This window comes from Mustela nivalis (assembly GCF_964662115.1).
Source record: "Mustela nivalis genome assembly, chromosome: 6".
In the NCBI taxonomy this organism is placed as follows: Eukaryota; Metazoa; Chordata; class Mammalia; order Carnivora; family Mustelidae; genus Mustela; species Mustela nivalis.
The window spans coordinates 16,750,259-16,776,810 of NC_139025.1; the positions used below are offsets into that span (position 1 = coordinate 16,750,259).

Sequence of the window (26,552 nt, forward strand, 5' to 3'; positions counted from 1 at the left end):
CTGACTTGATCTCTTTCCTGGGAATCAGTGCTGCTCCCCGCCACCCCACCCCACCTCATCCAGCCTTCCTGGACCCTTCCTGTGAGGTCTGCTTCCTGCTCCTGACTCCCAGGCCTCTGGGATGTTCACTGAATGCCCAGAACAGTGGTTGATCAGCTTACAGTTGAGGAAACTGAGGCACAGAGCGATTTTTTTTTTTTTTTCTCTAAGGGCCACCCTGCTGATGGGTGGTGGAAGCGATATTTAACCCAGGCTCTCTAGTTTGGGTAAGCATTGTTGTCATTTGAATAACATGTGGAAATCTAGGTGTAGAAAGCTCAAAATAACTTACCTAAAATATATAGGCAGTAGGTGTCAACTCTGAGATTTGGACCCAGGAAATGTATTGCCAGGCTCTATACATTTTCTTAGGCAATACTGCCTCTGAAATTCAGCCATCATTTGAGAAATATTTTGACATTGTCTGTATGCCAGGCACTGTTCTGGGCTCTGTGGATGTAGCCCTGAAGAAAACAAACTAACAAAACTCTTGCCCTGAAGGGACCTTACATTAGGGGTGGGGTAGGAGGGGCGGGGAAACCGGCAGTAAATCAAATAATTAGGTATGATGATAAAAGATGAGCCTCATGGTGGAAAATAAAGCAGGAAGGTAGATTAGGGAGTGCCTAGGTTGGAACTGTTGAAACTTAAAATAGGGTAACAGAGAAGACCTTACTGAGGCCTTTAAGCAAACACCTGTAAGATGGGAGGAAGATTATTCAAGTTCTATCCGTTGGGACTCCCAGTCAGTCTCCAGGGATGCGGCCCTGGCTCGTGTATTTTTAACAAACCCCACAGGTGAGTCAGGTGCTCAGCGAGGTCTGGAAGCCACTGCCTTAGGGCTTCTTTCTGCTCAAACTGAGCACGGTGTATTGCACCTTTTGCTTTCAGGAAGTCAGGGAGGAAGTGGGAGTTAGGGTTTGGAAACTGGCAGTAAGGTGGTGGTAATGTAGCTATGAGCTCACACCAAATGGAAAAATCCAAAGATGAATCCCTTCTTCCTCATCTGGTGCCAAGGAAGACGAAAACAAAGGATTCATGGGAGCCTACGTTTTATCTGTCTTGGATTTTGGCAATGAATGCTTCATCAGATTAAAATCTAAACGGGTATTCTCAGTGAGGAACAGATCTTGGGGGTTATCTCCAAGAGCAATTATGAGGGAGGAGACTGAGGTCCAGAGAGGGCTCTGCCTGGCCACACAGGTGGTTATCAGCAGAGCTAGGATGAGCCCACAACTCTCCTGACATCAAGCTGTGCTCTTGCTGTCACGAGACACGCTAACACATGGCCCTACCCAGTAAACATGTGTGGGTGACTGGTTGAACTGAGTAGTTTATTGGGTATTTAAAAAGGCTTTTTAGCAGTGGGCATCTAGGCCTTACCCTAGTATGATACTAGGGATATTGCTTACTTTCAGGACCGTGAAGCCATCTTCTGGCAGGGGGGCAGAGGGTGTCTAGCTAACCAGCACCGGGGACCTGGCCCGTGGTGTTGACTCAGGGATGTTACATGGAGAGTCAATAAAGACTCCACTCGGTTGCCCCATTAAGCTGGGAATTCGAGGGACATCTTCCTCTGCTGACCTAGGAATATGGCTGGTACCCAGGAATATGTGCAGGAGAAAAATACTCTAATAAGATCTGATATCAAAAAGTCATCAGGCTCTGCTGCTTGGCACTCAGATGATTTCCCTCAAGCCACCTTTTTGCACCTTACAGTCCTCAATTTTTGGACAGAGATATCACTGATGCTCACTATGTGGGGGTGTTGGAGGGATAACTTGACTTTTGAATGTTATCACTACTTAGGTATTTGACATTTTGGTTCAGTCTCTGTCAACTTCTTGAAGGCAGAGATTATGTATATTGCATGTTCCATGAGAAACTATTTATTTGCACCTGACCACTCCCCCCCTCCCGTGAGCCTGTTTTCTTATCTGTCCTGTGGAAATAATAGGCGCACCTTGCTTTTCACATGAGGTTATTATACCCTTCCCGTGAGCTAATAACTAAGGAAATCCTTTGTTCATAGTAAGGGCCTATATAAATAGGAAGGATCAATTTAATCACTTCTATTAGTAATAGGCTTTGCACTTAATAACCTGTATTTAAACAGAGCTACACACGTAGACAGTTCCTAAAGACTAACATTTTTTTCGCTGTCCCATAGGAGCGGCCCTAGCAGGATTTAGTAGCTGGGGGTTTCTTCCAGAAGTCAGGCAAAGCAGTTTAGGAAAGTTTTGGTTTAAATTCAGAGGTGGCACAGGGACTCCAGGAATCCTGCGGCGGTTCCTTTAAATATTGAGATGAAAGGGCGGAGCCGTCGTCAGGGACGCGACTGCGCCGCTTGGTTTCCAGGAAATGACCTCAGGCGGCCGCGGAGATGGAGGATGTGCTGGACCTAGGCGAGGAGCGGCGCAGCGGCTTGGCCACCTCCGTGAGGACCGACTTGGGGGCTTGGGGCTAGGATTTGGCGGGTGGTGAGGGGCGACCTAGCCGGCCCGGCTTCCCCGAGGCGCCTCAGCCTGGCCTCTCGCAAGTGGCCGGAGCGGGCGGACGCGGAGCCGCGGAAGTGAGGCCGGTGAAGAGGCTGCCTCAGCCGCCCCGCCCCCGGGGCAGCGGTGGGCTCCGCCGCTATGGGCCTGGGGTTTGCTTTCTTTAAAATTCTCTGAAAGCAAACAAACAGATCCTGCCCCCGCCGGCCTCTGGGAGCCGTGGGAAATTTCCCAGCCAGGCTCCGCTTTCTGGAGCCGTGAGTGCCAACTCCCCTAGAGAGGGCATATCTGAGGGTGACTGGAGGCATCCTGGGCCAGAGTCGCACTTGCACCCATGCTAGGGTTTTTTTCCCTTGAGAATTCTCATGCTATAATTTCATGTAAAAACCTCAGTGTTTTATGCATGGAGGGCAGGCTGGTAGGCTGGCGCTGACTGGAAGGGCCTTTTCTTGCCCCTTGAGTTCCCAAGGGGTCGTGGGCACTACCTTATTTTTATGATTTAGGATTTATAACGTGGAGGAGTGGGTAGGTGCTGGGGGCCCAGAGGTCAGATGGAGTACAAAGCTGCTTACTGGGTAAAAAAAAAAAAAAAAGTGAGCATTGTGTGTCAACTGTACCCAAATCTAAAACATTAACAACAAACACACGCTCCCCAACCTTGGTTTCCTTATCTCTAGAATGGAGATGTAAAGTGCTGCAATGAAAATGAGACAGAGTAACGCCTGGGAAGCATTTCATGCAGCGCCTGTCATGTGCTAAGTTATTAGAAGAAGTTCACTGCTATGACTTCTGAGGCTGCGATTTACCTGGTTGTGTATATAGTCTGTAGATCATCGACCTAGATTCAAGACCCAAGTTCAGTGTTGTAACTCCATCACAGTCCCATCAAACCCTTTTACCTTTAAAATTAGTCAGGACCGCAGTCACTAGAAGATTGGGGCACACGGCAGGTCTTCAGTTTTGCTCTGGAATCTCTGTTTTGAAGGGCCCTGATAGCATCAGATGTCCTCCAAGGTACTGGAGAGGAGCGCCTCTCAGGGGACAAGAACAACTGTTCTAGGATGAAGCAGGTCCCTTGACTGACCAAAGAGAATATTAGGTCACCGGGTCTTTCTGAGATGTGAACTTGTTTAGTCCCTGGGAATGTAAATGTAGTTATGCATTCATTCTTTCAACAAATATTTATTGTGTATCAGACATTGTATATCAGGCATTGTGTTAAGTGCTGGAGATGTAGCAGTGGGAAAAGAAAAACGGAAAAACCAACAACACAGGGATATCTGGCTGGCTCAAAGCATGGTGGAGCATGTGACTCTTTTTTTTTTTTTTTTTTAAGGATTTATTTATTTATTTGACAGGCAGAGATCATAAGTAGGCAGAGAGGCAGCCAGAGAGAGAAAGAGAGAGAGAGGGAAGCAGGCTCCCAGGACCCCGGGATCATGACCTGAGCCAGAGGCAGAGGCTTTAACCCACTGAGCCACCCAGGTGCCCCGAGCATACGACTCTTGATCTCAGGGCCCATGCTGGGTATAGAGATTACTTAAAAAAATAAAATCTTAAAAAAACAACAGCAACAACAAGCAAAGTCCTTGTCCTCAGAGGACTTACAATCCGGCAGGGGAAAATGGACAATAAACAGACTATACATTTAAAATACACCTACATCTAAGTATAGTAAAGTAGTTTTTCTACCAGTCATTCCTGTGGATTTATACAGGGCCTTCAAAAAAAAGCTTAAAACCTTAAAATACTTTACAGTTATTAGAGAAACCGCCCAGAAACCACATTTAGAGACAAGATCGTTGAATTTTTGTTTTAGCACAACCACTGTGCATGGTACACCATGTTCAAATACCAAGTGCTAGGACAAGTGGGAAAGGGGAGAGATAGGCAGAGGGGTGGAACTGTCTGCCTCGGAGGAAAATGAGCTGCTGATCAGAAAAATGGTTTCCATCATCCTCGAAACCTAAATTACTGGCTTGAATTTGAAATGTAAACATGTCATAGGGTTTTTTATGCAACTCCTGTGTAACCCCTCTCAATGTATTGGTGCAGACAGTTCTTAGAACATCTGAAAACTGAAACTCCAGCATGGGATAGTGGAAAGAACTGAGAAGCTGAAGACAGAAGAAGATTTTGCTTTTCGATTTTCTTCTGCCATTTCCTTGCCTTGCTGGGCCTCACTTGCCACACTTGTGAATTGGCATCAGTCCTAGTCCCTGCTCCTGTGAGAATCCAGTGAAGCCACATCAAATGAGATTTTATTAATGAGTACTTATATTAATGCTGGTTTTAGAAAAGCCAACAACTGAAATATAAATATTTCAACATCCACCAGTCTGCCTAAATAAAGTTTTGTTTCTGTGCTGGGAAGCATTTGAGACACAGAGCCTCCACCCCAGGAAGGCTTTGGGGAACACCTGCAGATGGTTCATTTGATAACTCAGAATTTAAAATGTTCTGATTTCTGAAGCCGATGGCTCAAAATTCTCGTAAGAGATTTTCTTTACTCTCTAGAAGCACAAATCCAATTAGTGTATGCGTCAGAGCAAATGCGAACTATATTTCTCTGGTGCTAGTTGCCATGGAATTTAAGGATACTTCCCCCCAGAAGCCTTTTTGATAACAATTTCATGCCAGGCTGCAGCTTTGAAATGAGGCCTTTCTAGAATCCTGCATTGGAACATGAGAGCCTTTGCCACCTTCTTCCCTGAACTTTGGCACGAGGTCTCTGTTCATTCTAGAGGAATGTCTGTGTGCATTTCTTTGGATAGGAAAGATCTATGGCAGTTAAAAGAGAAACCCCTGGTCATTAATCCAGGAATTTCATATTTTCCTATCAAATAGAAGGGGCATCAGGCGTTATTTTAAGGGTATGGAGCATTTTTGAAAAATATGTTCAAGTTGCTCAAATTCCATCCTCTCCCCTGCCCCCCGCCCCCCGCCTCAAATCCTGTCCTTTTACCTTCCCAGAATTCTCGTTCTCACAGTGGCTCAAAGATGTTTGGGTCAGCAGCACTCATCTCTCCTTACAGGGGCCGAAGATGGGTCGCCGAGCTCAACAGGAGGCAGCTCAAGTTGAGAATCATCTCAGTAGCAAGAACTCCTCTTCGATTCTGACTGGAGAGGTAGGTGTTAAAAAAAAAAAAATGCTTTCTAAGAATAAGTAATTACTTAATGAGCAAGGATTTGGGATTTGATATCACTTCTCTGTAATGCCAGCCCTTCCTCCTATCTTGATTTAGGAATTCCCTTCCTTGGCATTCATCCTGGTAACAAGAAAAGAAAGAGGAACGTTTTTTTCTTTGAAGCCAGAGTAGTTTCTGTGCATTGCGTTATATTCTCAGTGAAAACGGTTCTTAAGTTTGCTGAAGCCAGGGACCGGGAAGTTTCAAAATCCAGTAGAAATCCAGGTTTTTATTTCTGCCGAATCAGTGCCAGCGAGGCATGCTGGTGACGTAAGGTTGGATTACACAACTGGACGTTTGCTCTCAGTGGTGACCTGCACTTGCTACAGTTTTCAGGCAGGAAGGGGATTAGTGCTGGCCTTACTTCCCTGGAAACTTTTCTGAGTGGGCTGGAATTGTGGGAATTTATTTATCCAGCTACTCCACGGAGCATGGGTAATCCTGATGAGGAACAGTTTTAATGCCAGGGCACTATTTTTGGCAGTTTACTCAGATCCCCTTTGTTTTGTATCTTCCTTTGTCTGTTTGAATAAACTGTGCTCTTTTCAAGAACCAGTTTCGGGATAATCCCTCCCTTGGCTCTTCCTAACTTCCGCAGGCCAGCGTAGGGCTCCTTCTTGGTGCCCGTAGTACCTGTTGTAGGACATCTGCATGTTCTCACACAGTGCGCTCATTTTCTTTTTAGGTGTTTATCTGCCCCACTATGCAGTGAGTTCCCACACAGCAGGAAGTCTGGCTTCTTCTCAGTTCTTTAGTTCATTGGCCATAGGAGGTTTAAAATCGATGAGGGGCCTTCGCTGAGATGCCTAATGAGCTAGGCAGGTGCCTGAGCAAAGCATGCTGGGGACAAGACACAGGTACACTTACTTACGGTATCACAGATGTAGGAATAGTCTTCACTTTCATGGGGAGCAAGTTCTCTAGCACTTCTGTGAGCAGTCCACATGGCCCTTTCGATGTGTCTTTTACTTTCTTACTTATTGTAGAGATGTGGGTACAGAGCATCATTACTCTAAGGAAACTGTCATTCCGGTACAGAGCTGCTGGTGGCTGGCCCATGGCCTCACTGCCTGGACATCATAGGGAGAGGGTGGGAGATGGGTTGTGCGAACCAGAGGCCACCTGTCCCCCGTAAAGAGGAAACCACTGCCTAGCTAAAGCTGATGGACACTGTGGGGAACACAGGCCCAGTATTGCCAGATCCTCTGATTTTCTGAGAGATGCTGGCAGTCTAAAATTTTGTGAGAGAGCAACACATTTTTATAGGTGAGCAACTAATTATAACAAACCATCATGTGGGCTGGATTAGGCCCATGGGTTGTCAGTTGGTGACTTTAGCCCAGAGCACCTGCATTAGAGTGCTTATTACGTTGTATTCTAGTCATTTCCATGACTGGCCCCCTCATAAGAGGTGAGCTTTTGGAAGGCCGTCCGTCTCTCACAGTGCCCAGCACAGGCGTAAGGCTGACAGGACCGGGGTTGAGGGGGGTGGGTGGTGAGGTGCACCGTGTGCGGACGGGGGCCGTCACAGGCTGAGGAAGAGTGGCGCAGGATGGCAGGTGGGTACATAGTGGTGCACCGGAGGCCCCGGTAAGGGGGACGGTGGTTCAGTGTGGGGAGGTGGCGGAAGAGGACATATCATACCCATCCCTGGATCTGAGGGAGCTTGACTTACAGTAGCATATGCCTGCCAGAAGAGAACGGCCAAGCGGAAGACTGGGTTAATGGAGTCTCCTCTTGGCCTCTGGCCGCTTTAGACTGTGGGTCCAGGGACATCTTCCCAATAGCAAATCCTTTTCTGCTATTTTTTCAACAAATAGTTACTGAAGTTTATTATGTGCCAGGCACCATTGCAGAGGGTTGGCATATTTTAGTGAAAAAAAGAGACAAAATCTCCTGCCATATTGGAACTTTCACTCCTGTGATCACTGGCAGCCGGAAAGACCGATCACGTGTCTACTTAATTGTGAAGGAGGTTTCAGCCACCTGTGGTGGTTAGGTGATGGGCCTGTGATAGGCCAGGATATCCTGGAATGACCTGCTGGCCTTGAGGCTCTGTGTAACCCCCACACCAAATCAGCTTCCTGGCTGGGGTCCGTAGGCATTGTTCACCTACCCATCGCCTTCCCCGTGGATCCCACTGAGAGTCAGGACTGTGAGCGGCTAAACTTCAAAAGCACAGACGGGGTTTCAGCCTTTCTGGAAGACCTATGTGTTTCCCCAGGGACATTCACCTCTGGGCCTTAGCTTTTTTTTTTCCGAGAGAACATGATGAAAAGTCATTCTGTTCTTTGCCCAACTGGTGCCTCCAGCAGTGACAGGCCAGTCAGAATTCCAGGATTCCTTCTCTCCCTGGGCTGACTGAGGTTTAAAGCGGTGTGGGCAGCCTCCCCCAGGGCCAGATGCTCTGTGTGCTGTGTGGGACTTTTCGGCTGTTTCTTTCTAAAATTAGATCCCAGGACTTTGGTGTGTGCCCATTTACATTCCAGTTCTGAGCGTATGACCTGACGTGTTTATTTTTGTCCCCTTGCTGACTAGATCCTAGGAGGAAGCTATCCCTGCAAACATAAACATGGCACCTGGGGGCCATTCCGACATCCTGGAGTGACTGTAGAGATAGGTAGGAATGTTTGTTTTGAGGTGAGGTGGCGGAGCTGGGTGCTCTGGTGGAGGAGACAGAGAGGCAGTCTGCTAAAACAGAGAGAACACAGGGCCTGACACCACAAACCGGGACTGGAGACCGGCTCTGCTAATTGCCTGGATCTTGGACAAGTCCACTGATCTCTCTAATCCTCTATTTCACTGTCTGTCTAGTGGCGGTAACAATGCCACCAGGTTGCTGTGGGGATTAAGGGAGAGATGCGTTTGACAGCACTACACGCCTTGTGTTCCTTCAGGAAACTCGTGAGTAGATGAGGATTGGACAGGGCTTTTCCATTTTAATTACAGGGCAGCCACGTAGGAGGCCAGGAGCCTGGGTCTCCTGTCAAACTGACTGCGAAGTCTCTTCGAGAGCGCTACTCCTTATCCCTTCAGGAGACTGGTAGTGATCTAAAGCAGGCTTTGTGCTTCCTAGGTGCAGGGGGCCATTCCTCATGAAGAGTGGGTAAGGACACAGGGCTTGGGGTCATACAGGCCTGGGTTGAAATCCTGGCTCTGCCACACGTGAACCCTACTCAGCAAATTATTTAACTCTTTCGTCCCACCCTTCTTTTGTTTTGAGATTTTATTTATTTGAGAGAGAGAGAGAGAGAGAGCGAGTTCCTGAGAGTGAGTGGGAGCACAGTAGGGACAGAGAGAGAGAACGTCAAGCAGACTCCCTGCTGTGTGTAGAGCCTACCTTGGTGGAGACCACCAAAGCCAAAACCAAGAGCCGGGACGCTTAACTGACCGCGCCACCCCGGCGTCCCAGGAGCACAGCACAGGCTTACCTCACTCAGCCTCAGTTTCCTCATGGGTAAGGCAGGAGTCATGATATCACATCCTCCACAGGGCGGCTAAAAAGAAAAAATAAGATAATCGATGTAAAGCCCTTCACACAGTCTGGCACGAAGCACCCAGTATGTTGCTAATTGTTATTATTTCTGTAGGACTTGGATTTTTTTTATTTTGCCTTAACCCTCTCTGCTAAGGTTGAAAACTGGTAGCCTTGACGTTGAATGTTGCCTGTAGTGATGTCTTGTTTGATCCTTATAGAGCTAAAGCTTTTAAAATTCGGTTGTTACTTATACGTTAGGAAACTTGACGTGAAAATCCCAATTCTGGGCTTCTCTTTAAAATCAGAACTTCTGGCACAGTGGAAATGCTGGGCTGGTAGCCCCACCCCCTCCACCCCCCAGGGGCGGAAGTTGGCAGGAGCTGGCCCGAGCTGATGTGTGGCCTACCTCATGCAGTTTGCTGCACCTTCCTTTCATACACCTGTCAGGTTTACTCACATTTGATCTGCCTTCTATTTCCATTTAACTTGAAATCTCCTGGTCTTTGAGGATGGATCTATTTTCAGGCATTCTTGTGCATCTCTTAGTATCAATAATTTAGCCACATGCATCAGACACTTGATCCCAGTTTTTGAATCAAGCAGACATGATTTAAAAAAAAAAAAAGATTTATTTATTTCAGAGAGAAAGACAGAGAGTGAGTGAGCAGGGGGAGGGACAGAGAGAGGAGGGGAGAGAGAATCCCAAGCAGACTCTGTGCTGAGTGTGGGGCTTGATGCCAGGCTTGATCCCAGGATGCTGAGATCATGATCTGAGCCAAAACCAAAAGTCAGATATTAACTGACGGTGCTGCCTGGCTGCCCAGGCATGATTTTTTTAACAGCAGGCAGTCCAGTGGAGGGCAGAGTAGGGCAGGTGCAGTCACTGAGCAACATCATGCCTTACCCTGGCCCCTTCTAGCTTCCTCCTCTGCCATCTGGAGCTTGTGACTTGCTCCTATAGTTGTAAGATGGCTGGTTGCTCCCCAGGGGTCAGACCTGCATTCTAGGTAGGGAGAGGGGCAAGAGTTTAAGAGTTCAATGTATTTGTCCACTAAGTTTGTTTCTTATGAGGAAAACAGTAGCCAGAGACCTCACCAAGGAGACTTCTAGTTATATTTCATTGATCAGAACTGGCTCTTCAAACAGCCCGAGTTTCAAGGGGCTCTTCAGTGAGGCCTGTTGCCCCAGCCATAACATGGCAGTTTGGGGTGGAGGAGACTGGCTGCTGAGTAGGTAGTTACCAACTGATGTGTCATCACTTTTTTAAAAAATTGAACTCATACACAGATTTTTTTCCCATAAATTTGGGTATGACAGGAAAGAATTATTTTTAGTAACAACAAAAAAATCCACATTCCTCTCCAGAGTTCTAATTCGAAGTCATGTAGAGATCAGTGAAACATTATATGCCCTGAAATTTCCAGGATACCTGATTGAGTGACCTTTGTCAACTCTTCTGGATCTTTTCCTTCTGCCCATTTTCTCTGTTGCCTCCCGGGGCTCTTTGCCTCTACCTGTGGCTCGGTCCAGGTGATGAAATGCTTCCTCCCTCTCTGAGAGGAGAGGGGAAGGCCTCTTTCTTTGACTCGTCCTTCAGTAAGTTTTGAATTCTTTGCAAGAACTCCAACCATTTGATTGTACTGAGTAACCTTAAAAATGAGCTCTTCGTGTAGTTTCGCTCAGAGTTGGTCAGAGTCATACCTACTTCTTTAGGGATGTCGTAAAGAAATTAAGTAATACAGATAAAATGCTTAACACAGTCTCCAGCTCACAGGAAACAGCAGTTATCGAGAAAGTTTTTGACTGCACTCTTCTGTCTTGGGGACTTTGGGGGTCACCTGTCACAACTCAGGGTTGGATTACTAGCTGCATAGTTGAGTGGTAGTTGAGGTTGGTATTATGGTTACAGATACTGTCCCGTGATGCATGTCTGCATGTCTGTAGTATGTACCTTTCTCTGGTCAGGGCAGCTCTGAGAGTTTCTCTGCCTAAGCTTTCACCTTCTGTTGATACAGATGATCCTGCCCTTAACACACTCCCTCAAGACCAGGACATCTTCTACCATAAGTTATACTACCGAATCATGGGATTGGTGAAAAGTGATCTTGGGCAAAAGCTGTCTAGGTCTGGTCATTCTTTTGTATGAACACTTCTCACTTGGGTCTAGATCTCTTTGTGGCTTAACTTTTAGTTTGCAGACTCTCCCTTTCATAATAATTTCGGCTGATGTTGGAACGATTGCCATCTCTCGGTGAACTGCATGTGGGGTCCTCGTTAAGGCTCATGGTGGCTCTTGAAGCAGCGGCTACTCTTACCCCATATTAGCCATGAAGACACTGAGACTTCAAGAGGTTGGACGACTGGTTCAGAGTCATCCAGCTCATCTCTGACTCTAGTCTGATCTCTGTGATTCCTGCTAGATAGGTAGGTGCACAGCCCTCCCAGCAGAGAAAGGCTTTTGGAGAGGGAAGAGAAGCTTTTGGGTTACTCCCTTGGAATCCTTCTGGAGCGCGAGTAAGTTCTCACTTGATGACCCTGATCCATCCACTTGTCCGAAGAAATGTTTGAGTCACAGCTGTTCCCTTTCTCTCCACCCCCCCCATCCCTTCAGTGTTCCTCCTAGGACGCAGAACTGAAAGTTAGCCAGATTCTCTCGCAGGAATCTGAGCAATGCTGTTGGGCTCATGTTCCCAAATTAGGCCAATTTCCTCATCCCTCAGCAGCTTCACGCAGCTGGAGCTCCCTCGGTGCTTTGCATGACGTCTCTCGCCCTCTGCCTGTTCCCTGACTGCTCTGCCAACCGGGCAGCTATTTTCAGCCCAGTAGGGTTATCTGCTGACCCTTTTTGGTGACATTTTTCTTCTTTCTCACAAAAATAACTTTCCTGATTGGTCACATTTTTCAGCCTTTTTCGTAGGCGCTCTCCAATGGGCTGGGTTGAAGGATGCTCCCGATAACGTCGTCAAGGAGGGATGCAGGGAATTTGATGAAGGACTGTTTTGTGAGGAATGCGTTTTCCACACTTCATATTTATGTCGTGCTTCGCATGCTTCGGTTTTGAACTCTCTCTCTCATGGTGGGCGACGCACATCACTCCCCATCCCTAGGGCCGCCACTGTGGGGGAGGGAATGTCAACTGAGGGCAGAGCCTGTCCTTAGAAACAGCATCTTTAGGTTTTCTTCCAGCATTGGCTTGAGCCCTTTCATTGTCCCAGCCCGATGCATGGGAACACCTCGTGCCTCGGTTTGCTCCCTGTAAGGGCAGGGGGAGTCACTCTTGCTGGTTTCCGCGAGTCCCAGGTTGAGAGGCGGTGCTTGAACAGCACCTGAAGGTTCTCTTCGGCCTCTGTAGAGTTAGGTGAGAAATATATGTGAAGAGTTTAGTCCAGGACCTCACATTAGCTGTTGTTCAGGTGATCTACACAACGTGAGAAGAAGACCTCGTTACCGTTATGTCTTTAATCCCCACTCTGCCAGTTTCGGGGTGTTTGCCCTGGGCACGTTCTTTATCCACCCAAACCCTGGTTCCTTGTCTCCACAGGTCCCATGGAGATAACAGTAGAAGCTATCCATTAGCGTCGTTGGAAGATTAAACAAGAATGTGTAATGCTTTTCCAATAGTGCCTGGTACATACTATTACTGTCGTTTGAAAGTATTAGAAAGTATCACTCATTTAGGTTTGATTGTAGTTCGGCTCAAGATACAGAGACATTCGTATTTCTTAGAACTAACTGGCTCCTAGGACCAAAGCATTTGGATGAGGAGCCCTTTTGGTGAGAAAGCCATTTTATTTCCCTCCTCTAGGCCTTTCTGCCTATACAACAGACCAGTCATCTGCTAGTCTCTTTCCATCTTCTTTCCGAAACCCAACTCTCGGTCTAGAGGTTGGGAGTCTTTCCAAAGAATAATCTTTAATTGCTGACATATCATTCTGTCATTCTGGGGAAATATGGGTAGAAAATGAGGACGGCAAGAATGACCTTGTTAACTTCAGTGACCTTGGAGTAGAAGGTAATATCTATTAATTTATTCATTCATACACTTGTGAAACTGGATTGAGAATTTTCTTTTTTTTTAATCCTTTTTTTTTTTTTTTTTGACAGATCACAAGTAGGCAGAGGGGCAGGCAGAGAGAGAAGGGGAAGCAGGCTCCCCACTGAGCAGAGAGTCTGATGTGGGGCTCGATCCCAGGACCCTGAGATCATGACCTGAGCCGAAGGTAGAAGCTTAACCCACTGATCCACCCAGGTGCCCTGGATTGAGAATTTTCTACATGCCAGGCATTGTGCTTGCAGCTGGCAGTATAGTGATAAACCAGACCTGCTCCCTGTCCTCTCAGAACTTTGATCTGGGGGCCTCAGAGAAGTGCCAGGTAGGGGTGAACACAGAAAAATACAGGAATACCTACATCACGCCCCATTTATTCTGGGGAGCATCCAGAAAGGTTGTCTAGGGAAAAACTCATGCTTGAGCTGAGACTTTCAAGATGAGTAGATGTGAGCCCAGGGAAGGGACAGAGAAGAATATTCTCCAAGTGGAGGGGAGAGCATGTGCCAAGTCCTGGAGGTAAGGGAGAGAGAGCTTGGCACACCGGGCTTGTCAGTGGAGCTGACAAACCACCAGCAATGGAGTGGTAGTTGGAAGTTACTTTTGCAAGCAATGAGATAGTTTCCAAATATTCCAGAATCAGCTGCCTTGTCTTTTTTGACAAATAAGCCATAGGAGGCAATATGTCTTATTTGATGCTGAACTAATTGGCAATATTGTGATTTTGTGTATGGACTGACCTTTCTCTACTTTTCTAGCCTTTCATTGATGACTCTTCAGTGCAGCCATTACACTCCACACTCTGTGTTCATGTTTGCTGGTCCAGAAAAACTCAGAGGTGTGCTCAAGGACAGTGTCACTGACCTGTGACTCTCCTGGCTTATCCTTTACAAGGAGGTGCTGAGTATACCCGTAGTTTATAGTGTTCATACTTCGTTCGTGTCCTGGAAATTCTTAGCTTCCTCTGAGGATTGCTCTGAACATAGATTATTTTCCCATATATGATAAATCCTTGTAACCCTTGAGAGAAATCTGGTCGTTATGAAAGTAACATTAAAGTAGCTGTGATCAGGGGCGCCTGGGTGGCTCAGTGGGTTAAGCCGCTGCCTTCGGCTCAGGTCATGATCTCGGGGTCCTGGGATCGAGTCCCGCGTCGGGCTCTCTGCTCAGTGGGAAGCCTGCTTCCTCCTCTCTCTCTCTCTGCCTGCCTCTCTGCCTACTTGTGATGTCTCTCTGTCAAATAAATAAAATAAAAAATCTTTAAAAAAAAAAAAAGTAGCTGTGATCTGATTGGATTTAGAAAATGTCCTTTGACTTCACAAAATAAGAGACTAATGCTATTCCAAATCCTGCTCTAACAAGTGTAATCTAGATGCTTAATAAAAATATGTGTCCATGAATCAGTGATAGGAGCCAGGCTGGTGCCTATGACAGACTGCTATTGCTTTGCCTCAGGGGGGTCAGAACTCTCAGCTCAGCTTTCCTAATTGGCATTAGAAGAACATACATGTGGGGCGCCAGGGTGGCTCAGTCAGTTAAGCATCTGCCTGCAGCTCAGGTCATGATTCCAGGGTCCTGGGATCGAGCCCCTGCTCGATCGAGCTTCCCTGCTCAGCGGGAAGCCTGCTTCTCCCTCTCCCACTCCCCCTGCTTGTGTTCCCTCTCTCACTGTGTCTTTCTGCCAAATAAATAAATAAAATCTTCAGAATGTACGAGTTCTAACAACACAGGTCATACCCGCTCATCGTGACCCAGCTCAAAAGACTTCAGTGCTCTTGTAGCATTAGAATTTGATGTGACCGCTGTTTGGAATATGTAGAGTGCTGGCCTGTGTTCAGAGATCTTTTTTTTTTTTTTTTTTCCTGGAATGTGAAGATTTTCATGATGATGATACTTCTGTTGTAATGAGAATTGACTTATATTCAGGCAAGGTTCCCAGAGCAAAGGTTTCTTGAAATCTATGGCTAGAAATACCATCCTGTGAGGAAAAAAATGATCAAGAATGAGCAAAATGGTTTAAGCCACTCTTAACTTACCTGAACTGTAGCAGTTGCCTTATACTCGGACTCATCTTTTGTGTTTCTGCCCTCCTGCCGCTTAGCTAGAGCAGTCTGATAGGAATTCATTCATTTCACACTCAAGACCCTTCCTTGAGCGTGAGATAGCTACCTATTGCATTTAGGATTAAAAAAAAAGAAAAAATCCTAGGGGTGCTTGGCTGATTCAGTCAGTAAGGCATTCAGTCTTGGGGATTATGAGTTCGAGTCCCACGTTGGGTGTAGAGCTCAGCTCACTAGGAAAAAAAAAAAAAATTCCTAAATCCTGACCTTGGAGCTCTGTGATTTGGTACTTGCCTACATCTCCAGCTTCATTTCACACCTGCCACTGTGCTGTGTGTAAAGACTCACGTGGAGTCTTTAGATTATGAAGTTCCCTATTCTAGTTCCCTAGAATACTGTAATTCAGTAGAATGGACTGGAATAGGGTAGATCCCTAGAATTCTCATCCCTAGTCTTTGCTGGGCTGATTCGTACATCTCTTTTGCACTGTGTTCAGCACGAATATCACTTCTTTTTAAATAAGAATATTATTCTTCTCATTACTGCTCCTTATTATACTCCTTAGCTTTTTTTTTTTTTTTACTTTATATTTTCATCTGCAATTTGTAATTATGTTTGTGTAATTATTTAGGTCCTTGTCCCCCACTAATTGCAAGTTCCAGAAGTGACTGTTCTGCTCCCCGTGAGCCTGTTACCTTGTAGGTCCTCAGTAAGTACTTGTCCAGTGAATGAAGAGCAGGTCGGGGGGCGTGTTCAGTTCCGGGCTAGGTTAGCTTGAGATGCCTATGAGAGCCTTAGCTGGAGACGTCCAGGAAGCCGGAGCTAGAGATTTGGAAGTCATTAGTATTGAGCTCTGTAAGGGGGCAGTTCGTAGCATAAGAAGAGAGGAAGCCATTGGACAGAATCTGAGGAACATCCATGTTTAAAAACACACGGCCAAAGAACGTTGCGGAGGACCCGCCAGAGTGGGGAAGGGAAGTGCAGACACCTGTAGCATCCAGTGCCAAGAAGGAGGGAGGGGTCAAGAGTGTTTGATGTCACTAAGAGGGTCCTAGTAGGATCTGTCAGATTTAACAATAGGGCGGTCTCTTTGGTTTCACGTTAAAATGCATGGCTGAACTAGAGGGTATTATGCTGAGCCAAACAAGCAATCACAGGAAATATTACATTGTTTCACTCAAATGTGGAATTCAAGAAACAAAACAGGATCGTAGGAGAAGGGAGGGAAAAATAAAACCAGACAAAATCAGAGAGGGAGACAAACCATAAGAGGCTCTTAACTCTCGGAAACAAGCTGAGGGTTGCTGGAGGGTGGGCGTGGTAATGGGTGCTGGGCCTTAAGGAAGGCACGTGATGTCATGAGCACTGGGTGTGAGATAAGACTGATGAATCACTAAATTCCACCGCTGAAATTAATAATACACTATACGTTCATTAATTGAATTTAAGTAAAAGAAGAAAAAAATTAAATGCATGGCTGTTTTTAAAAGGCATGGCCACCTACCACCTGTGGTGGTCTTGCTTACGGTGCCGTATGTCCCTTACTTTGGGCAACAATTAACTGAAACCTGGCAATGGGGGTGAAGAGAAGAAGTCCGTGCCCAGAGATGCTTTGAAGAGAAGATAGATAGGCTGTGGTAGCAGGTTGACTGTTGGAGGTAGGAGGGAGGACAGTCTGGAGTTCACCCCATGTGTAGCTACCGTGACTGAGTAGATACTAATGTTTTTGAGACTGAAGATTTAAGAGTGTCAGCAGTGGGGGAGCCAGAAGGGGTCATTATTTCAGTTTAGGGCAATTTGAATTTGAGTTGCCTCCAGGATTTTCAAAGAGGTCTGTCAAGTAAACAGTTGAAAATGTGGTCTGGAGCTTAAGAGAAAGTTGAAACTGATGATAACAGTTGTGCAAATCATCAGAACGGGGTTTTCTAAGAACGTACAGGAAAAACTTCTCATTCCTTTGGGTAGCTCACAGACCTTTCATGATCTCCAGGGTGCGAATGTGTGAGAGTTTTAAACAGAGAAGAGCTACGACCAAATTTGCTTTTTAAAATTATTATTATTATTATTATTATTATTATTATTAGAGAGCACATGTGAGCAGAGGATGGGGCGCAGAGGCGGAGGGAGAGAGAAGCCCAAGCAGGCTCCGCACCTATTGCGGAGCCTGACAATGGGGTTCAACCTCACAACCCTGAGATCATAACCAGAGCAAAATCAAGAGTCGGACACTTAATCGACTGAGCTACCCAGGTGCCCTTATGATTATTTTTTTAATTTGCATTTTTAGAAGGAACACTTTGCCAAGCACTGGTCATGGATGGAACCAGGATTTGTGGACCCCGAGACTTAAATAGTTTGGAGGCTTTCATCAAGAAAAATAATTCAAAATTATGAGTTCAAAATGAACTATGAAAGTAAATACTTACTATAATGAGAAAAGAAATCATGGCCAAGTTACAAGAGCCCTAGATGTTCAGGCGCCTTTCTTTAGAGAATTTGTTAGGCAGCCCACCAGAAAGGCTTATGTAGAAAACCCTTTCTGACTGAGACCTAGCATCCCTTCGCTATCTAGAACGCTCTGTAACTCCCAGGGGCCCATGCAGGTGTGGAGTACAGATTGGAGGAAAGTGAGACAGAAGCCGGGAGACCAGTAGGATCCAGCTGAGAGAAGGCGGAAGATGAGCTTGGTAGGCCTTAATTGGTGTGGTTGTACAGGTTCCCAGCACCCCTCAGCAGGTGGGTATTGACAGAGTGGAGGATTGTGGGTGACTCAATCCAGATTTGGGGGTAGTTCTAGGGGAAATGTAAAAAGGCAAGGGAGTGAAGCGTAGTGCTGATAGACCTTGGGAGTGAGCTGGGTTGATGGAGAAGGAAGCAAAACGAAGAAGGGAGTTCTTGGATGAGGAGGGAAGGAGGGGGCTAGATACTTCGGGAATGGAGCAGTTCCAGGTTATGACATGTTGGAAGTAGCAAGGTCATTGGTGTTTAAAGAGTCAGGGAACTCTTTGGCTAAGCATTGGTTGGACTGTTGATGGGAACATCGGCTTTGCGAAGAATGGTGGGGCAGGTTGAGGAGTGGTAATAACGTAATTTCGGATCTGTCTTGCTCACTGCGTTTGTGACAGACACGAAGTCTGTGACATAGCTGAACAAGATTAGTTTCCAGAGAAGTGTTCCTTAATACTTTGGAAGAATAATGGTTTTGAGGAACTCTGGGAAGTGAGCCTTAGCTGGGGCCCTGGTTTGTGGAGTCTTAAAACACTGGACAGACTCTCCTTAAAAGAACTGCCTGAAAAAAGACATCGTTTTGGCGGGGGGAGGTGGAATGCCAGGATCTAGGAGAGATGAGGAGATAGAAAGAAAAGGTATGCTGTAAGTAGGGAATATCCAGTCAGTTAGGAACCAGAAGACTGTGATCAGAAAGCCTCATTGAAATCATTAGCTGGGCTAGATTTCTTCTCCTTCTGTAGCATGTCAATAATTACTGAGAAGGAACAGAATGATAGTAAAATATCCTTTTAATAATGATATTTTACAGGAAAAGGGTACTGATGGGTGTTGAATGTCCTTGGTGATAGACTGAAACATTTCTGGTCCCATGCCTCTACCGGGTATAATAGAGAATGATGTCAGCCTGGTTAGCTAATTGCTTCTATATTCCATTTTCAGCTCTCCATTGGTTTTTTAGGTATAGTTTTTTATACTTTATTTTAGTAGTTGCTCCACAGTTTAGAAAATACATCTTTAACTCATCCATGGCTACGTGAAGTTACTGTCCTAGCCCTTCAGTAGAAGTCCTTTTGACCCCTCTCATCGTTTGTGCTGGTGATGTCACATGCTTTAACCCTCCCTACTTCAGAAACTCTACAATACCCTTTGTCACCTCACTTTAAATAGCTGTCGTTTAAAGACGTTCAGAGAAATAGATTGTCTTTTATATCCATCCACGTGTTTACCGTATCTCTTGTTCTTCATTTCTTCCTGGTAGTCTAGGTTTCCCTCTGGCAGCATTTCTCTTTAGCTTGAAGAACTTCCCTTGGCATTTCCTATAGTACGGATTTGCTAAGAACCCCTCCCTATTTGCTTGATCTGAAAATAGTTTTAATTCACGCCCATTTCTGAAGGATACTTTCTGTCAATATAGAGTTCTGAATTGAGAATTTTTTGCCTTCCAAGCTCTTTAAAGATCTTCATTCTTTTGTCCTCTGGCCTTCATTGTTTCTGAGGATTGTTCTCCTTCATGTAAATCTTTTCTCCTCTCTCTTGCTGCTTCAAAGATTTTTTTTTTATCTTCTTTGGTTTTCAGCAGTGTGACTGTGATGTAGCTAGTTGGGATTTACTTGGAATTTGCTGAGGTTCTTAGATCAGTAAGCCAGTATTTTTCACCAAATTTGGGAAACTTTAGGCCATTATTTCTTCAAATATATCTTTGCTCCATTTTCTCTATCTTTGTTCCTGAGACTCCAACTGCATATGTGTTAAACTGCTTGATATTGTCCCTTTGATTTGTCTTATGTTTTTCCTCCCTAAAGAATTGCTAATTCCCCTCCCCCATCTTTTATCTTTTTTTTCCCTTCAAACTGGATTTATTTTCTGTTTTCTGTCTTTAGGTTCAGTGATTATTTCTTCTGCTGTTGTCAAACTAAAATTTTTTATTGCAGATTCTGAACTTCTAAGTTCTAAATTTCCACTTTTCTTTTTCTTCCTTTTTTCCCCCCTTAGCTTCTATTAGATTCCCCATTTGTGCATTCGTTATGAACATCTTTTCTTTAAAGTCCTTGAACATATTCTTAAAATAACTGCTTTAAAACTTTTATCTGTTAATTCCAATATTCGGGTCATCTTGGGATCAGTTTTTGTTGGTTTTTCTTTTGATTGTAGGTCACATTTTCATGTTTCTTCACATGTCCAGTCATTTCTGTTTGTATACAGGACCTTGTGGATGATACATTGTGGAAACTCTGGATTATGTTATCGTCCTCTGAAAAGTGTTGATTTTTGTTTTAATAGACAGTTTAATTATTTGCAGGACACCTTGAACTTAGGAAGACTTGATTTTAGACTTTGTTGGGTCAGGTCTATTTGGGTTTTGCCTTTAGTCCTAGAATAAATCCCGGAGTCCTGGGACATAGTCGTTACTCCTAAGGTGTGATTCACTTGAAATTTCTTTGGAAAAAACTCAAGGTATGTACCAAACACCCTTAACTTGGTGGAACTCAAACCAATTCCTGTCCCCTCCAGGGAGCAGCAGCTAAAGTCTCATTTCCACTCAGCCCTTCTTTGTGCTTTTTCTTTTTTTCTCTTTATTTCTTTAGCATTTGCTTTTCCCTAGATTTCTTAATGTAGTTCAGGTATTGCCTAAAGGATTTTAGGGGAGTAAAAATGCAGATCTGGGGCTCCTTTCTTCCCAGGATTTCTCCCTTTCTAATTTTAGTGACCCTGGCCATCTGCAAATTTGTCCTCAGGCGAATAAAACTGCAGCTTTCTGCTTGAGTTCTAGCTGCTCAGTTGCTGCCCAGACTGGAGGGTGCACTCAAGGGGAAAATCCACTTAAGCATGGGTTTTTACCCCCGTACAGTTTTTTTCCTTCAAGGATCAAGTCCCCTCTGGTTTCTGCCTGCTTTTGTTTGCCCTCCAGTGCCTTCAAATAGTTGTTTTATGTATTTCATCTGGAGTCTATGGTTGTCTGTGTGAACGTTAGTCGAATACAGACCACTCTCCCATTTCTGATTCCAGAACCTGCCAGTTGCTTTTGGATTGTTTCAGAATCCACTGTGGTTTTTTCAAGTGGTACTATTGACAAGAAAAGAATGAGAGTGATTGTAACATCAACAGATCATGTCGATTTCCTCTTAGGATAACTAACTGGGGGCATTTAGGTATGTTAGCTATCGAGACAGAAAGTGTTCTGACATCAGTGGTGCACTTGGAAGTAACAGTCAGAAACCTGGGTATGAAAGAGGCCCAGAGACCTGTGATCCAGTCAAAGCTGACAGTACCCATTCTTGCACACCCTGTGCCAAGCGCTCTGAAAAGTTTATCTAGAAAGGCCTCCTCTGGAGTTGGAGAGGCTGGCAGTGGATTATTTGAAGGATAGAAGGTCTTCCTGTACAACAAACTGAGCAGCAAACTGTGTAGATTAAGTGACTACCTAGGTCATGCCTGTTGTGTTAGGGCATCGTCACCTGGGAGGAGTAGAGTGGCTGGCCTTCAGCCCTGCTGTTCCAGAAAGGGTGGGATGAAAACCTGAGAAGTCCACATTGGGCTTGGTCTGATAAGCTGAAAAGGAGATAGAACATAGCATGTTTCAACCCTGGTCTGTGAGGAAGTTTTTACCAACATGAGAAAACCAAGAACAGTGTAGTTAAGTTTTTCATAAACTGAATTTAATCAAATGAAAGGAACATTCTTTTTATTTATTTATTTTTTTAAGACTTTACTTATTTGAGAGAGAAAATGAGAGAGAGCACAAGCCAGCTGGGAAGAGGTGAGAGGAGAGGGAGAGGGAAAACCAGGCTCTCTGAGCCCAAGGTAGGGACTCAGTTCCAGGATTCTGAGACCATGACCTGAGCCGGAGGCAGGTACCCAACAGACTGAGCCACCCAGGTACCCAGAAAGGAACATTCTTTATTGTGGTTTGTGTCCTTCCCATTGGGAAGATTGAAAAGGTCCCCTCTTTAAGGTGAAATGACCATGAGAGGCAATCTTTTAAAAAGATTCTTCATAAAACTAAAAGCTGTTAAGTCTGTATGTCCAACCACCTCCTATGCCCCACAAATTTTGATTCTTGAAATGTTGACAGTCCATGAAATTTAGAAGTTAGGGAAACACGGTTCTAGAATTAAAAAAAAAAATGTGTGATTACTGAGTTACTAGAAATATTGGAGGGTGAGTTGAATGAGTGCTTACTTGTCGGCCATGGCCTTGCTGTATGTGGGCACCTTCTCCTCTTGTTCCCACAAGTGAGGCAAGATAGGGAGGAACTGCAGAGTGAGACCTGTGATGTCTGGCATCTCACCATGGGGTCGAGCAGGGTGTGGAGCCGGGCGTCGCCCCTTCTAGGTCTTCTGTGATGAGGGCTGCTGGCTCATGATTTAAGACTTCTTTCAGGCTCCCTCGTTTGTTTTCAGTCTTCGCCCTTGAAGAGTCAGTCTCGCGAGAGAGATCAGGTTTCTCAAACTTGCTTCTCCACTCACAGCTTCCTCCGAGTTCTTCCACTCTGGATCTGGTTGAGGTAGCAAGTCTAGACCGTGCTTATACCAAGCCACAGGAGCCAGGAGGGCCTGCCTCTTGGAGTTCTGGGAATTTCTACCCTCGACATGGTGCACATTTCTGCTGGATGGATTTTAGCAAACCGAAAGGAGTTAAGAGAATGACAGAAACGTACTGGTTTTGATTTATGATGAAAGTTGAAAGGAATGTTTATTTTGGCTGAACTGCAAAAAGTATGGGGGAACCAGGGCATTGCTTTCAAAGTGTCTGGAAGGTATAGACCCAAGAAGAGGGGAGAGCTGCTTTAGGCTGACCCCAGAGCAGTAGAACTGAGATCAAGAGATGCCATCCAGGGTAGAAAAATCCAGGATGAATTTTAAGAATGATTTTGGGGGCTGAAGTCTGTTCTCTTTGGATCAGCCACTTCGGCAAACTGTTGGCAGACCCATCCCGTGAGTCATTTGAAGTAGGCAGTTTGATGACTGCGGCCTGAGATATGGGATATGGGTCTTTTATTACAGGGTACGTGGGAATATTTGGTGAAGTGTGACACCACTAGAGTAACTGCCAGACCCTGTGGTCGTCCCGAGCCTCACATTTATTTCTCAGTGAGCAGCAGAACTCTGGCTGCCTCTTCTTGGTTCAGTCAATGTTAAAGGATTTCTCTATCTTTAGGGAAGCTGGCATAGGGAAGAGTTATATCCCCAGAATGAAACCTGTGCAAGGCAGCCCCAGGTAAGGTCCCTGCCGTGTTTGCCTGTCAGAACCTTTCTGTTGTCTCAACTATGGGCATTCAAGATTCTTGGCTCCAGAGTGTGCATTTGATTAATATTATGAATTCTAAATTCATAAATATCAGCCACTTTCACCACCATTTACTGTGTGCTCTGTGCCAGAGATGGTCTCCAGCATTAACAACAATGGATCTGTAAAGGACTCAGGACCATTGTTGTGTTTCATGCAGGGACAAGGAGGCTTAATGAAGACAACTAGCCCAAGGCTACACAGCTAGAAAATGACGACTTTAGAATTTCAACCCAGGACTCTCCCTCCTGCCCCCACAACCTGTCCCTCCACCCCTCTTTTAAAACTATGGCCTTTCTCCTCTTCTTCTTTCTGGAAAACTCCCTCCTCCCCGCATTCAGTCCCTCATTCTTCCAACTACTGCTCCATTGGTATGAGGAGCGTAGCTTGTGACAGGCAGTAAAGACAGCCACTTTCCAAGCACAAAGATTTATATTGAATTCATCTTAATACAGTTCAGCACAGTGCTCAGTGACAGCGTGGTTTATTTTTGGCATCACTTTTCAATCCTGTCTTTACTCTTAACCCATCCCGTGGTTGAGCATGCCGAAGAAGTAAGTGTTAGACCAAGCTACTTTCTGGTCCTCCATCTCATTGAACACACTGCCATCATGATCAGCTACGTCTTGCTCTGTGCCCAGAAAGTGAAGGAAGAAGACGGTCCTTTTGGTTTGGCCTGCCCAAGCTTTACCCTTGTCATTCTAGTTCCCCTTATTGGGTAATTTGTTTCAACCCAGTTGGAGTCTTTCCTGTAGTTCCTTTGTCTTTTCAAGCCTGTTCTAGCTGGTATGCATCTAATGTCTAGGAATTCATGTAGCACCTGGTTCAGTGCAAAGCTTTGGTGTCAGACACAGATTCGAATCCTTGCTCTATGGCTTAGAAACAAGATGATTTTAGGTGAGTTAACCTCTTAGCTTCAGTTTCTTCATTGGTGAACTTGGCAATGGTAAATGTGGTAGTTGTCCTCCACTGGGGCATGAGGAGTCTGCAGAGTAACCCTGTTAAAGCTTTGGTGTCTAGCAAACCCTCAAGGGATGTTGACTAATACTGTTATCAGTTGCTATGAATTAGTGAGTATATGCTTTGTCATTGCATTGATGGGCTCATTCACCATGGAGCACATCCTTTTGCTTATTCTTATTTTTTCTCTTGACCTTGTCTTCTTTTTCTCTGTCTCCATCTTCTTCATTTTAGCTCAAACCGATGATCAATGTTTTGTCATTATTTACCTTTCTTACCCTTTGTACGCTCTCCCTGAATTGAAGATACTATAATGCTTGGACTCATAGAATCACAAAATTGTACCTGAGAGGAATCCCTTCTAGTTTCAGTGAAACTCCAGAATCATGGAAGTAGCTATTGGTAGAATCAGGACTAGGCCCGGGTTGACCTGGTGTCCAGTCTCATGTTCTTTCCACCCCACTTTTTTCTTACCCAAATTTCATTATGTCCATTTACACACAAGACTGAACTCTGATCCACAGTAAACTGAAGCGTGGGAGGGTGTGAGGAGGCACTTCGTATAAAAAGCTCACTCTCCTGTCATTGTAATTGTGGCAGGGATCTCAAGACTGGAGATTTGGGGTGTAGAGTTTTCTGGTCCTCAGGGTGTTGGTGTTAAGAATTTCCAGCCGTGAAGCGAAGAATGCCTGTCCCTGTTTAGCATGGTTCTTCCCGAGCAGATAGATGCTCATATTGGTGCCCCTGTCCCTCATCAGCCCTGCCTTTTGTCTCTTTCGTTAACCTAAACTTTATGCATCTGGTTTCTTTCTTTTTTTTTAAGTTCATGTTGACATTGGAAACATCCAGAAAAGTAGACACAGTAATAGAGTACAATGAACAGCATATACCCACTGCGTGGCTTCAGCTGTTACCAACAATGAGCTAAATTTTCTTGAATGATAATTTATAGACTTTTTGAAGATATATATTTATGTGTTTTATATATGTTTTTTGGTATGTTGCTTTAATACTTTAGCACGTATCTCTGAAAAAAAAACTGGGGAGGGGGTGGGGGATAGTTTCCTAGAAATCCACAATTCCACGGCTCTCAGTGCTCAGAGTTCCCTAATATCATCTATTACCAGGTCCATCTTCATTCTCCCCAGTTGTCATCACATGTCTTTTATAGCTTTTTTTAAAAATCCGGATCCAATCAAGAACCACTCTGAATTCCATGTCTCTTAAGTCTCTCTCAGTTGAGAATAGTCTGGGACTGACTTTTAGGGCCAGTTGTCCAAGAGTTTCCCCCCATGCTAGATCTGTCTGATTCTTCCTGCTCTCACTCTTCCTCTGGCAATAAGCTGGGAATCCCATTGGAAGACTTGAGGACCTTTAGCAGCGGGAATTTTCCCCGGGTGGGGCCCGGAGCCTCCAGCAGCAGCTCCTCGCCTCCCACTGGTCATGCTGCTAAGTTTGCTCAGTGAGTGAGGGTCATGATAGGTATCTCCATGGGAAAGGAACATTCTCTCCCTTGTGACTGCGGGTGATGTATGGGGCGATTCTTTGGCACCACGAGAATGTCTGGTTCCCCATCAATCAGTCTTTCACCTACTGGCTTTAACATCTACTGACACTCAGGCTTCTTTCTTATACTGAAAACAGATTCTGCATTTTGTTACGTGCATTGCGTCTCGAAAGAGCTATGCTGACTCACAGGGGTTTCGTTTTAAGGTCCGTTACCTTCCATGACCTTAAATCCATGAGGGAGAAACTGAGGTCTGTGATGAATTAGCTGTCACAGCCAGGGTGGAGGCTGGAGGACAGATCTGAGGAATGAACACCAGCCCCTGTGTTGTACTCCTGTCTTAATCGGTGTAAGCCTTGTCTCTCACCCAGCATCGACGAAAACCTTTCTTGGATCTTCCATTGGGTTGCTGGAGAAAGGAATGGAAGTGTGCTCTTAGCCCACAGGCAACAGTTGAGGACGGGAGCTGCGTTGCCCCTGGCAGCTGGGAGATAGAGGGGTGTGTGTCACGTTTGCAGCGGATCTTGCCTAACAGAATGTCTTTGCTGTTGGGAATTTGTGCGTGTGTTTGCACTGAGTTTTTGAAGCAGGTTGCCATTTGGATTTGGGACTGATTCATATCGTGGGGTTTCTCCACGACTTTCGAGAGTGTGTGAGAAGTTTCCCAACCCAAAAGGCTCCTTTTTTGGCACTGCAGCATCTTTTCTATTTCGGCATCTTAAGAATCTGGGGGAAACCATATAAAGATCAGAAGCCAGTCT

The 26,552-nt window shown here is 45.3% G+C and overlaps 1 protein-coding gene across 1 annotated transcript in view; it reads left to right on the plus strand.

Moving 5' to 3' along the window:
- The first annotated feature begins 2,369 nt into the window (after positions 1 to 2,369).
- IFT43 (intraflagellar transport 43) overlaps positions 2,370 to 26,552 on the plus strand; it is an 80,920-nt gene continuing 56,737 nt past the window's right edge. The window contains exons 1-2 of the mRNA XM_082733633.1: positions 2,370 to 2,476; positions 5,570 to 5,662. Of these exons, the coding sequence (XP_082589759.1) occupies positions 2,423 to 2,476; positions 5,570 to 5,662 (147 nt within the window). The 5' untranslated portion in view covers positions 2,370 to 2,422. The remainder of the gene's footprint in view (positions 2,477 to 5,569; positions 5,663 to 26,552) is intronic.